At 39.4% G+C, this 12,850-nt stretch overlaps 1 protein-coding gene across 1 annotated transcript; it reads left to right on the top strand.

Moving 5' to 3' along the window:
* Window positions 1-243: 243 nt before the first annotated feature.
* LOC124634713 lies at window positions 244-9,521 on the top strand. The gene is made up of 9 exons (XM_047170373.1): window positions 244-288; window positions 4,083-5,465; window positions 5,611-5,978; window positions 6,252-6,383; window positions 6,680-6,776; window positions 7,006-7,104; window positions 7,402-7,550; window positions 8,022-8,195; window positions 8,499-9,521. Exons 1-9 carry the CDS (start codon window positions 244-246, stop codon window positions 8,644-8,646), a joined length of 2,595 nt encoding a protein of 864 aa, XP_047026329.1. The 3' UTR covers window positions 8,647-9,521.
* The last annotated feature ends 3,329 nt before the right edge of the window (window positions 9,522-12,850 follow it).

Genomic DNA, 12,850 nt, shown 5'->3' with positions numbered 1-12,850 from the left:
TATTAAGCGCTGTGTTTAAATGTATATGTAAATGTGTGTACTGGGATATAAAGGGTATTTATCATATAGATGTCGTGCCGGAGTGGTTTATATCAGACTTATAGAATGTTCTATGTAGATAGATATTATACCTGTTTGTGTGTGTGCCTGGGACTATTTCTCTCAAAAAGTACAATACTTACTAGACAAAAATAATCAAAGAAATTATTAACACGTTGTTCTATTTAATCTACGACGGAAAAAATGCCTGGCGAAAGGTTCCACGCACAGATACAAACATTTGATTGTGTAAGTGTAATATCATGTTTTATAACTATTATATCATATTTTATGGAACGTTGATGTGTGGGTAAGTTCTTCAAGTATTAAATCCATATATTCTAAGTATCTAGTTGTACTATCTGTATGTTGTAATATCATCCTTATGTACTTGACAATAAGGTCGATTACAATTTTTAACAAATCAACTACTTCGCTGTCGTGGAATATATGCAAATACATAATGTAATTTGAACGTTGTTCTTTTATATTTTGGTGTATGAAAATTCTACTTAATATAGTTTGAAAAACAAACACGTAACTTGCTCGTTTAGAGCTTTTTAACCAAAATATTATTTCAAATCATATTCACATTTTATTCAAAGTTAAGTAATGTGACTTTTGATTATGTATTTGTATCTATTTTCACGATGGCAGTGTTTCAGCACAATACAGAACAAGTAGGCTTAATTCTAAACAGAGATTAAAGTAGCTTGGACCATGATCATATTCTTTTCAAAACTAAAAACGATATTGTGGGTTTTTTTTAATGTAAAAGTTATAGCTGATCAAAATATGTTTCTTGTTATATTGTCAAAAGTTCGAGATTAATTGAATACTATGAGTATTTAAAAAAAATATTGTTTTGGTATAAAATCATGTTCTCAGGCTTCAGAAAAATGTTAAAGGAAATAGCGCTTTCATTGTTCAAAATGAATTTGAAATCTATAGTCGCCTACAACAATAACGTACATAAATAAATTGGATTCAAGTATGTTGTTGCTGTCGATGATAGCACTATTTCCTTCACTCGAATAAGGCTCACCCAAGAACCACGCGTTCCTTGAGAGTGCAAACGCCGATGTACCCTCGTCAAACTCCACGCTCACTCCGCGTCATCGCAGCTTCCACGTGACGTTCACGCTCAAGAAATGCGAAATGTGTTGTCAGCCTTACCCGACCTTACATTTGTAAGTTACCTTCATACAAAATACGTAAGTAACTACCGTAAGCGACTTACGAGGTTTTACATTTGTAAATCATAAGCTACTTAGCTACGTAACTTACGAGTGTAAGGCAGGTATAAAGCTAAGTATTGTGCCTACAGTTCCATATTGTAAGAAACACGAGTTTATCTAACTTGGGTATATGTCGTTGTGATACTGTACTGTGTCTATGCTACTCAACGAGACTTTACTACATGTGGATTAAATACTTTGGCATATTTTAATGTAATACGTGTTTTATTTGCAAGTTTGAACCTTCCCTAACTATTATTAAAGCGAGTTCACACGGTGCCAATACCGAATTATCGTTTATTTATTAGACTTCAAACGTTCAACGAGGCATGAAAGGTATCCTTTTTATCGCTATGGATGGAGCCGAAGCATGGGCGTAGCCAGCTTTGGGCTCAGGGTGGGGCAGCAGTCAACTTATCCCCGGGGGAGGGCGGGGGCCCTCCGATTTTTGTATCTTAATTTGAGAAGTTTATATTTTCAGGTACAGAAAATAAACAATCACACACAGGACAAAAGCCAAAAGTAAGGGCATATAGTTTCTGAATACGCGAGCGAAGCGAGCGCAAAATTTTTATCGGACTTAAACCAAATATTACGTAAAATTTAGCCCAAACGTACTTAACTTTTTGTTTGTTGACAAATGCAAAAATAAGGGCATATAGTTTCTGAATACGCGAGCGAAGCGAGCGTGAAATTTTTATCGGACTTAAAGCACATATTACGTAAAATTAAGCTCAAACGTACTTAACTTTTTGTTTGTTGACAAATGCAAAAATAAGGGCATATAGTTTCAGAATACGCGAGCGAAGCGAGCGTGAAATTTTTATCGGACTTAAACCAAATATTACGTAAAATTTAGCCCAAACGTACTTAACTTTTTTTTTCTTAACAAATGCAAAAATAAGGGCATATAGTTTCTGAATACGCGAGCGAAGCGAGCGTGAAATTTTTATCGGACTTAAACCAAATGTTACCTAAAATTTAGCCCAAACGTACTTAACTTTTTGTTTTTTGACAAATACAAAAACAACATAGTTTCTGAATACGCGAGCGAAGCGAGCGCGAAATTTTAATTATTTTTTAAGACTTAAAACCAAAAAGTACGTAAAATGTAGCCTAAACATACATTTTCACGAATAGGGGGAGTAGGTACGACACCCGATTTACGTCCATACGAAAACCCCCTCGCTCGCATAGATAAATCGATAAAAATAAAGTTAGATAACGAATAGCAACGCGCGCAGCTAAGCTTCGCGGACCACTTGGAATGCCTCCAGGGACCACCAGTGGTTCGCGGACCACCGGTTAAGAACCACTGTGCTAAACGATCGTTCTATTGTACAGGAAATCAGTGGTAACTGTCATGCACCTTGACTCAATAGTAATAACTACGATTTTCCTATAAAACTGTTACCACTGACCTGAAGTTGACTGTACATGGCTGTGCAAACAAAATAGCGAGCGCGGTTTTTACACTAGGATAAAATTGCATTTCTGAAAATTTTTATCACATCTACCAGTTCCATCTCCTTCAATGCATTATTTTTTGGATTAGATGGACGGCTCGGCTCGCTACGCTACATAGCAGCCATTCTTTTAGGGAATACGGCTCGCTTTCAACACCCCAAGACACCTTATAGGTCAGAGCCAGGCCCCAGGGTGGGGCAAGTGCCCCAGCTTGCCCCAGTGTGGCTACGCCCATGAGCCGAAGTAAGTTTAAGGGTTATTGCGGACTGAATCCCACTATAGTTCGGCCATTCAGAGAATGCGTTCCTGACACGTCGCGATTGAACTGACGACGTAACTTTGCAATGGCGTTGCAGTTACGATAAAAATATTTTTGCTGGTTGTTTACCGTTTTAACAATTGAGGAGCATTAAAACAACATTATTATATCAATAATCAATGAATGTTATTACGTCGTCAGTTCAATCGCGACGTGTCAGGAACGCATTCTCTGAATGGCCGAACTATAACTGCTTGAATACCGCTAATTAGAGAACAAAAGAAAATCAATTGTGTCTCGCGATTATCCGTGCACCGGGATACAAGGGTTTAAAGCTTATCTTCTGAAACTAGTGCCACTGGAAACGGTTAGATATTTCTCCCATAAATGATAATAATCTTTGTCAAGCAATCAGACTGATCATGCAAGCTTTAAGGACGCCGTCTTTCAGCTGGAAGCCAGTTTCTGACTACTTCTAATTCCTGGAAAAAACCTGGTTAATTTTGGCCATGGTAAATGATTATTGTAAATAAACACATTAACAGATAATGTAGTATCTGTTAGAAATTATTTTCTTACTCACTTTCTTATCATAGTTTATTACCAACAAAAGTAGAAATTAGGATTTCAACGCGTGCATCATCGATTACTATCTATTATGTGAGCCTGTGAGCCTAGTTTTCGAAAATAAAACAAAACATGCGATGACAGTTTCTCAGTTCAAAGTTGTCATGGCCTGTCAGAATTGCACTGAAATATTTGTAAATACATAAGAGTACTCGTTTATGTGGGCACATTAGTGGCTGATGTTATCATTTATATTATTTTTGTTCTAAATTGTTACAATATGGTAAGTTGGCGTATCTTGATGGTTAGAAAAGAAAGTTAGTCTGACGAAATCAACAGGTACCCAACAGTCGTACCGCATTCAACTAATATAATAATACTACAGGTACTCCATAACCAAAAATAAACAATAATTATGAACAGCTGCATCAATGGTATTTAGTGTAGAAAGGAATCAATTCTGGTAATGTTGTTGAATTAAATGGTAGCCTCCTAATTTCTCTGCTTTTCAGGATGATGAAATAGAAGACGTAGTAGGCGATGTAAAGCTTACAGAATCACAGAAAAGTGTAGCCATGTCGAATGTGTACTCTCTGGACTTCAACGACAACGACAGCAGCTCTGAGAAACTCAACTCCTCGGGAATGGAGACATACGTGCTAGAGTGGGACAGCGAAGACAGTGATTGTTCTGTTATGCCAAGCAACGTCAGCATCATCAACATGAAAGACAGACCTGCGAAGCCTGTCCTCATCAACAGAGACACACAATATGAAGCTACCAAGAAAATCAACACGGCCTCCTCCAAATGCACCATTATTGCACAAGAAATATTTACTCAGACTAGCAAGACAATCATAGAACTAGCTGAGAGTGACGGCGCAGTCAGGAGACCAATCGGAAGCAAAACATTAGAAACGCAAACCTCATTCATATCAATAACGGAAAATAAAACTGTCGAGTATACCATACAGATGGCAAGTGTTACGCAAAACATACCTAGAAATGAAAGCATTGGCGACTCCGGCGATAACACCACTGTTAATCCCACCGAATGTCACCAAATATTCCCAAATTCTATAGATGACGGTTCCTCCAAGTTTGTTATATCTGAAACAGAAAACGAAAAAACCGACGACTGTACGAGTGACAACAGCTCACATAGCACCGACAAAGTAACTACAAACATTGATAACGACGATTCTAAAGAAAACACAAATGAATTGGCAGACGAACCACCTGAGTACGAGAGTACGAGTGATTTTGAACAATCACCCGATATCACTGACAATGACATGGAAGAAGATTCTCTCATGGAACCCAAGCTTAAACCTAGCAATAGCGATAACCAAACCGACAGCAGCTCCACTCCACGATCTGTTGACAACGACGTTGCTGAACTATACAGCAAATTATCTGAGAGCTTGGAATGCCACCTGCGCACTTCTGATTATGAAAATAAACGCTTCGGACACCTAACTCCTTTGACTGAAGAATCAGTGATAAAGAAAAATAGCTCTAGCGACATAAATGTTGAGACACAGCACAATAACACGTGTCAAAGTGATGATGATGGAGTACTGTTCACAAATAATGCCGGAATTAAAGTTAAGATGTTTCCAAAACCAGAGAATAGCAAAGAAATTGAAACCTTGAAATTGCCACCCATCCAAGGTAACTACAACTGTTCCGATGGTGGCAATCTAAATTTCTTATTTTCCATAAGTAACAATAATAAATTATCAGCTAAGAATAATAACTTGCCGAGCGTTAATGAGGATAGAAAAGAAAGGAACGTTGATCGGTGGGAAATAGGATCTAAAGAACTGGCGGCAGGCGAAAGTCCACTTATAAGTGGAAGAAGTGGTAAGTTTGAGATAGAAAAAATCTATGAAGTATCAATTTGGATAAATCCTATGTAATCCGACTAATATTATAAATGCGAAAGTCCGTTTGTTTACTACGCTTTCACGCAAAAACTAGTTAACCGATAATCACGAAACTTTGTACACATTCTTGGTGGTACTAGAATGAGCATAGGATACTTTTTATTTAATAAAAAAAACTCACTCAAATACCCTTACACAAATATCCTTATTAGACGATGCGCATGTGAACAGTAAGTATCTTATCAACTTTCCATGTACAGCAAAAGCTTTGCAGTCCACTGAATATATCACAATGGCGTGCGGACCAGACATCGACAGAACCGTCCAACTGCCTCCCATCCACGCGGAGTGCCACGTGCCGAACACTGCGACCAGGTCCGACCTTCACGTGCCAACTGGGAGCAAGCCAGACGTGCTGGTCACCGAGTCCACCTCCCCCATCAGCATTAAGGACAAAATTAAAGAGCTCAAGATGAGCCACAGGCCACGGAATTCTTGGACCCATTCGAAGTTTGCTCAGTAAGTTCTTCGGAATGTGAGCTTATAGTTGTCTGACTTTTGAAAAACTTTTTTGCAAAGATATACATACGATGCACGTTTTGATCTTCACATCACACATCATACCTCCCATTGCGGCAGCAACTCTTGGCTCTATGTATTCTCCACATACTAAGTAGCTTCCTAAAGCGATCTCAAAATTCTTACTACCCAACACACCATCTACAACCTATATTCTTCTCCTACCAAAAGCTCCCCCCACATTCTTTTCAAAAGCCCCGTTATCTTCACCAGTGGAACAGAAAGCAGAAGTGGCTCCCCCAGCACCACCATGTCTCCTGACGAGAGCAGAATCACAGACGCCGCGGAACGAGGATGTGAACTGCTCTGCGCCGAGCTGCTGAAGAAACTGCGCTCGCACTCCTGGTAAGCCACCCTCGTGAAAGGTGCACCCAAGCAATCAGAAGTTGTAAGAAGTCCTAAAGCTGTTCCCATTATTGAATGTACCTATCTGTTCATTACCTTACCATAGTTCTATGATAAACTACTCGATAGATAGGATATTGGAAACTACTGATACTCATCCTTCATTTAAAGTTCTTCACAAAAAACTAACGTTGCAGTTAGACTATTTATAAATTCGTGAATTTCTGGGTTCATGAAGTGTCTGTTTGTACATTTTAAAGAAAATTAACAGCAAACTTAAACTTGCTTTCTCCCAGGTTTGAAGTAGCAGATGCTCTGGAAGACCTGCCTCGTGTCTTGGACAAGTTTTGGGGCGTCATAGCTGAGCACAGAATTGCAGATCTAATAAGACAAGTAATTACTTTCTAATATTTTAATACTCGCATTTTTTGCCTTATTTCCAAATGCGTGGCCAGCTATTACCTATGTATTCTTTTTTGAAAAGTTAGGCAATCAAAAGCAAAAGTTAGGCAGTAAAAGTTTGACCTCTGTAAAAACTCGTACCGCCTATGCTCTATGCAAATACATGTTTCTTCCTTTCTTTCTGTAACTACCTATATGAAAACGTTTTTTTTGTGTGAAGGTGACGGCCCACGTAGAATCCCCGAGGACGCAGGTAGCGCGCGCCGCGTGCAGCACTCTTGCCGTTATACTCAAGAACACCAACTATACTAAAAAGCCCGTATGTAACTTGCAATTTCGCTAAATAAATCTGTTAGGTAACCTGCAGAAATAATTATATATCATCCCAGTCGCAATTGAAATTCAGCCACAAGCAATTTGTTAATCCAAAAATGTTTTCACACGTTTTACTGCCGCAAAAATCCATAGCAAATTCACCGAAACAACGTAAGCATCTATAAAAAAAAACATGTCGGGAACAAGACCTCGCAAAATGTAATAATGTACAAAAGATGCAATTTCAGCACCAGAAAAAAAAAACAATATACTCATTAATACATCGATATCTCATACCCAGGACTTCTACGAAGCCGTGACAATTCTACTGATCAAGACTGGCAGCTTCAGTCGCCCAGTCAGACGTGCTGCCAATGTAGCTCTAGACGACATTGTCTGTGGCGTAGACTTGAGTCACGCAGTCACTGCACTATGCATCCACGGCTCTGGGTGAGTCCAACCTTTTCATAGCAACACCGGACTACGGGCCCGTAGCCAGCCGTAGCAGCTCGTAGCACGTAGCAACAGTATCGTAGCCCGTAGTCCGTAGCTGATTTAGGATAAATCACCGTAGTAGTATTTTTTTCAAGCATAATTTTTTGTAATCTTCGGTATAGTATGCGCGGATTTTAATACATGCAATGTCTACATCGTTCTTGAAAAATAAACATGGAGATATAAATGCAAAATACGTGATGTTGTATTTTTTATTAACACGCTTATATTCACTTGTAACTATGTGTGTAAAAAATCTTATAATCTTAACTTTACCCACTTCCCGGCCTTCGATTAGGATGAAATTTTGCACACGCTCTGATTTCTGATGACAATACATGACTGACTAGCTGAGAAACGTTACAAAAACCGTGTTATTTAGTTTTTGAAACTATTTGTTTTTAATTAAATTAATTTTTTGTATAGGCACAAGAGCGCTCTAGTGCGCTGCGCGGCAGCCCGGCTGCTAGTGGTGTGCTGCGCGCTGGGGGGCGGGGGGCGGGACCTGCTGCGCGCGCGCCCCCCGACCGCGGCCAGCGCGCGCCGCCATGCGCTGCGCTCGCTCGCCTCGCTGCTCGATGATAAGAGCACTGATGCTAGGTAACGACACTAAACTTTAATTATTTGACTTAAAAAAAAGGATGAGGGTCTCGATTTAAGTGTTTTTTTTTTTTCAAAAACTGATGTATCGTGTAAAAATCTCAGTCGCCTGAAATTACTCTATCCTAATAGACGGACATGAGTTGCTGGGGTGTTTGTTACGCCACTTTTTCACAGCAAAAACACATGGAAAGTGGTGATGGGTGGGCGTTTTGGGGGCTGTCTTTTGTTCTGTCGTTCAAAAATTGCACATTCATCAGTCTAATTTAATTATTTTTTGAGTTTGATTTATCAATTTCACAGAAAGTACGCTGAGCGTCTATACACAATGCTGCGCCCGCTGTCAAACTTCGAGGCTTACTACCTGACAGACGTTGACGTTGAAGTGGCGTCTCGGCAGATGAAGAAGTACGACCAGCAGCTGCTGAGCGGCCCCCCGGAAGGCAGGTGACGTCACAGCCTGGGCCAAGAGGTCAACGGCCCCAGGGGGCCATCGCGAGACAAGCGTCACTTCGACTGTGATCTAGGGACCGACCATAGTTGTCGTGCATAATTCTGAAGCCAAAACATACCCTTACATGTATTTAAAAACAACGTTTTTCATGTAGCGAACCAACGAGAATTTGTGTATAATAAAGTTTTTATTTAACACAAAAAAACTAACAAATTTAATCAAAGGCTTCTAAAAAAATACTCCATGGAACGAGGACAGTGTATTTCGAATCTTTTAGTGCTGTTCTGATTGTAAAAAACATAAATAAATAATCCATTAAAAAAATCTTACAGCACATAAACACAAAAATATTAAAAAAGTTACTTAGCGTTGTATTTGTTTCAATACTGCGAGAGTGCGTTTGATATAATTCTTATATATGTATCAGAACTTAGTTTTAAATTGGCCGATTTTAAATTTAAATCTCTATTTAAATTTTGAAGTTATTTTTTCTACGACCACCGTGGTAATTATACGGTATGGAACACCGTGATTCTGCTTTACAGCTTACCATCGCTTCAAGGAGTTCCTTCTTGTAACTCTATTCTCTCTGGTACAATCACAAATAAATAGTATGTTACTACAAGTGAGCCTTATCGTCGTCAAAACCCCTAGTTCCATATAAAATATTCGTTTTTGTTAGAAAAGGTGATATTAGTACTAATAGTTTTGTAAATATATTATTGTATTTACACAATATCTTAGTGCATGTTTTTGTAAACATATATTTATTGAATCTGTGTCGGTCATTAGATAGGTTTTCATTGAGTTTTGTACGCCACGGTTGTAAAATAAGTATGACTTTTGGATTTATAGTAAAGTGTGTAGATAAACTACTGCGTTTTATTTGAAGATTTTTAATACATGAAAATGACGTATTGGATTTTGGGTCGAAAACGCCGTGACTCCCCTTGTTAGATGGAGTAAGTTTTAAAGAATGACAACTGGGAATACTGAAAATGGAGAGAAACTTTCTAGATTTTCTAAAAAAAAACCATGTTCGCCAATAATAATTGTTTTATTAGTGTACAACTTAAATGTACTTGTTGCTGTGCTACATTGAACGCGAGATCACAAGAGATTCATGTGTACCGATAAGGAGCAACTAATAACTTATTTATAATCGAATGCATCATCCGATAGTTCGGAAGCTGATGTCGACGTGCATTCACACTCGTAGTACTGATCGAGTGCGCGTGTCCCGCGGCCGTCCCTCCTAGATACACGACCTTAGGGCACGAACAGAGTGGAGGCGGACACGGGAGCGGGTACCCAAAATGTATTGTGAAATGTGGAATAATTTTATACAATCATAGTTGTCCTGCGAGCCGCGTGACTTCAAGGGGTGGGCGCGGGCGCTTGTAGCTGTAGCGCGGGTGTTTCTTATAGCTCACTCCAGCCGTTTCGTTCGTATCGCTAATAATGTAGCCGTTAGATGACCACGCTTGTTTATAGACACTCATAGCTCGTTTGGCACTGTGATCCTGATCACGCAGACAGTAAAACCGACCGTAAGACTCGAGCAACCGCGCCCGCCCCCGCTGGTGCAGTCTGACTGAGGCCTTATACTCCGTGGTCCCGCGCTCTGTGTGTGCGTGCCTGCCCCGCCGGCATGTTCTATGTCTGCGTACACGCATCGGTGCGCGCGCACCCGCCAAGTACACCCGCACCCCAATCAAGGCTAACTTACATACTCATAGTACATTATATATGTACGTTGTGTTCTATTGATAACTTTCTACGTGTTTGCAGATTACGATTGTACAATTAAAATCTAATAACAAAGCGGCTTATCTTATAATGTGATCTGACCCGGTGATCTTGACGTAAGTGCGCCTAGATAGTGCGTCCACAACATCTGTTATTAAAACATTATACTCGCCTGCACAATCGGTCAGGTCATTCGTTGTGACATTGTGCACTTGCTTTTTGCTATGACGGTCAATGCTCGGGCGCATGGTAATAATGGGTACATGCACGTCAAAGGCATGGAATGAAAATGTTTATGTTACGCAGCAATATTGGAAGAATAACAGCCCCTTTTACCTTTAACAACGTAGGTATTATAGAAGCATTCCAACTCTCTATACATAAAACAACGTAGCTTTTAAATGCATGAGAAACTTAATAAGAAAGTTGTAGTTACGAGAGATGTGATAGCATCACGGGATAGCATCTAAATTGACAAAACGACAAATTAAAATCAAGGACAAAATTAACTAGGACTTTAATATATCGTTTAAAGACTATCTCGCCAGATCTACAAAGCTGAGCCACGCATACCTACCTATGCTTTGTGACAACCACAACATCGTTAACTTAACAATTTTTTCAGGAAAATCATGCATAACGCAGGGCACCTTTCATGTAAGCGGCTCCTTATCGGCTGGGTGCCTCATGATGAATGATATTGATAAAGAAACAGCTGGAAAGCTGACTGGCCTTTCTCCAAAAAGGTCGGGCCTGGTTTCTCCATCACGTGGCTTCTTTAAACAGCTGCAAATTACTGTCCATTCATTTATCTAATCTTCTGCTGACTCATACTAGGCGTTTAGTATGAGTAGGCTTAATAAGGTTATAGCAGTACCTACTCTTTCTCAAGATAAGAAAAGAATAGAATAAAAAATATCATTGTTTAATAATTTTATAACACATTTCCACTATCTATTTATCTGTTGTCCCACCCACGTTGACTATCTTCACGACACTGAAAAGAACCGCAGGTCACATAGGTCGGTTATGACAATCATTCTAGCAACCGTAAGTAGAACCACCGGTCACTCTTATTACAAAGGAATAGGGTCCAGGATCGCATGGCAAAAGGGCCTATTGTCAGTGGGTGTGATATCGAACCATTCTGCTCGTTCTTGCAATTGGTCAAGTGATAGGTTAGTTTCTAGTTCATTTGTAAACGATAACTTTTGAATACCCGTGGATTTGCTTGTTTGACTATAGTAAATGTTGGTGCGGTTGTCTGTTTGCTTTTTTCAACTTTCTTTAGGTACCTACAAGTTTTTCACAATACGACAGCTTAAGCCTCTGTTTCCACCATATGGATTTCCAATTAGGTAGGTAGGTATGTCTTTATAAGGAATACCTAAAAATAAATAAAGATGGATATATAGGTAGGTACAGAAGAGGAAGGGGACGACTACCTACAACACGATGGATAGATTGTGTATACATGTCGATATAGCTAGTAGAAAGAGTTGAGGGATTACATCAGATTTAAAAGTATGGAAGACTTTTAAGAAAATATGAGAATAAGCTTACCCAACATATTTTGGGTATAAATTATATTTATAGAATTCTTATTCCGCAACTTAGTGAGTGATCAATTTCTGAAGGCCTCTATAGGCCATGACTTTTAAGCAATCGATTTTTTAAAACAGGAGTCAAAAGTCTATCAATCAAAGATACCTCTGCAATAATATTTTGAATTGCATACGCATTATTTGTAATAATAACATAGATCTCTGACGCTTTCTCAATAAAAATGGAGTCACACGTTTATTGTAATCTTGTTTCACAAATAACAGTCGTTTTACGAGATAATTCTACAGTTGCACGTCAGACTTACGTATGTAAGCCATGATTATGTGTGTTTGTTAATCCGCCGACTGACCACGTACGCATAAATCTCAGAGGAAACTTATGTACATATGTTCAAAGTGTTTCTACGCCTTTCATATAATTAATTAAACATCGCTTGCGCAAATGATGTTTGGATTTGATTGAATAGAATATAGAACATGATTCCAATGACATGCGTGAAGATATTCTTACAGTATTGGTTAGATCTGCGATTATACATCAACTGTCTTCCCCTATTGATTGGAGGGTAGGTAGACCAGCTTGGTTTAAAACCAATATCAAGTCCAGTATCCAGCCATCTTATAGATACTTAGCATTGGTTCCTGGCTGGTAGGTTCCAGGCAATGAGAAATACTTAATGACTGAACCCAGACCCTTTTTTTTTAACGACGTCAAAAATCATCAAATGACCCCTCCCGCTGTGGGTTAGCAGCGGTGAGGGAGTGTCAGACTCTTACTGACTAAAAACCGTCGTGTTCCGTCATAGGCCTTTCCACCACCACGGCCACGGTATCTCTTTCGAACAACCCGCAGCCCCGGCAGGCCTTGGCCCTGCTGGACCCCCTTG

This window comes from Helicoverpa zea, chromosome 11 (assembly GCF_022581195.2).
Source record: "Helicoverpa zea isolate HzStark_Cry1AcR chromosome 11, ilHelZeax1.1, whole genome shotgun sequence".
NCBI lineage: Eukaryota > Metazoa > Arthropoda > Insecta > Lepidoptera > Noctuidae > Helicoverpa > Helicoverpa zea.
Note: the sequence above shows the minus strand (reverse complement) of the source record. Positions and strands in the feature narration are given on the sequence as shown.

Coding starts and splice junctions, on each gene's coding strand:
- LOC124634713 (XM_047170373.1), top strand. CDS start 244: ATGCCTGGCGAAAGGTTCCACGCACAGATACAAACATTTGATTGT. Junction 5,979..6,251: donor ACCCATTCGAAGTTTGCTCA/GTAAGTTCTTCG, acceptor TATCTTCACCAG/TGGAACAGAAAGCAGAAGTG. Junction 7,105..7,401: donor CCAACTATACTAAAAAGCCC/GTATGTAACTTG, acceptor TCTCATACCCAG/GACTTCTACGAAGCCGTGAC.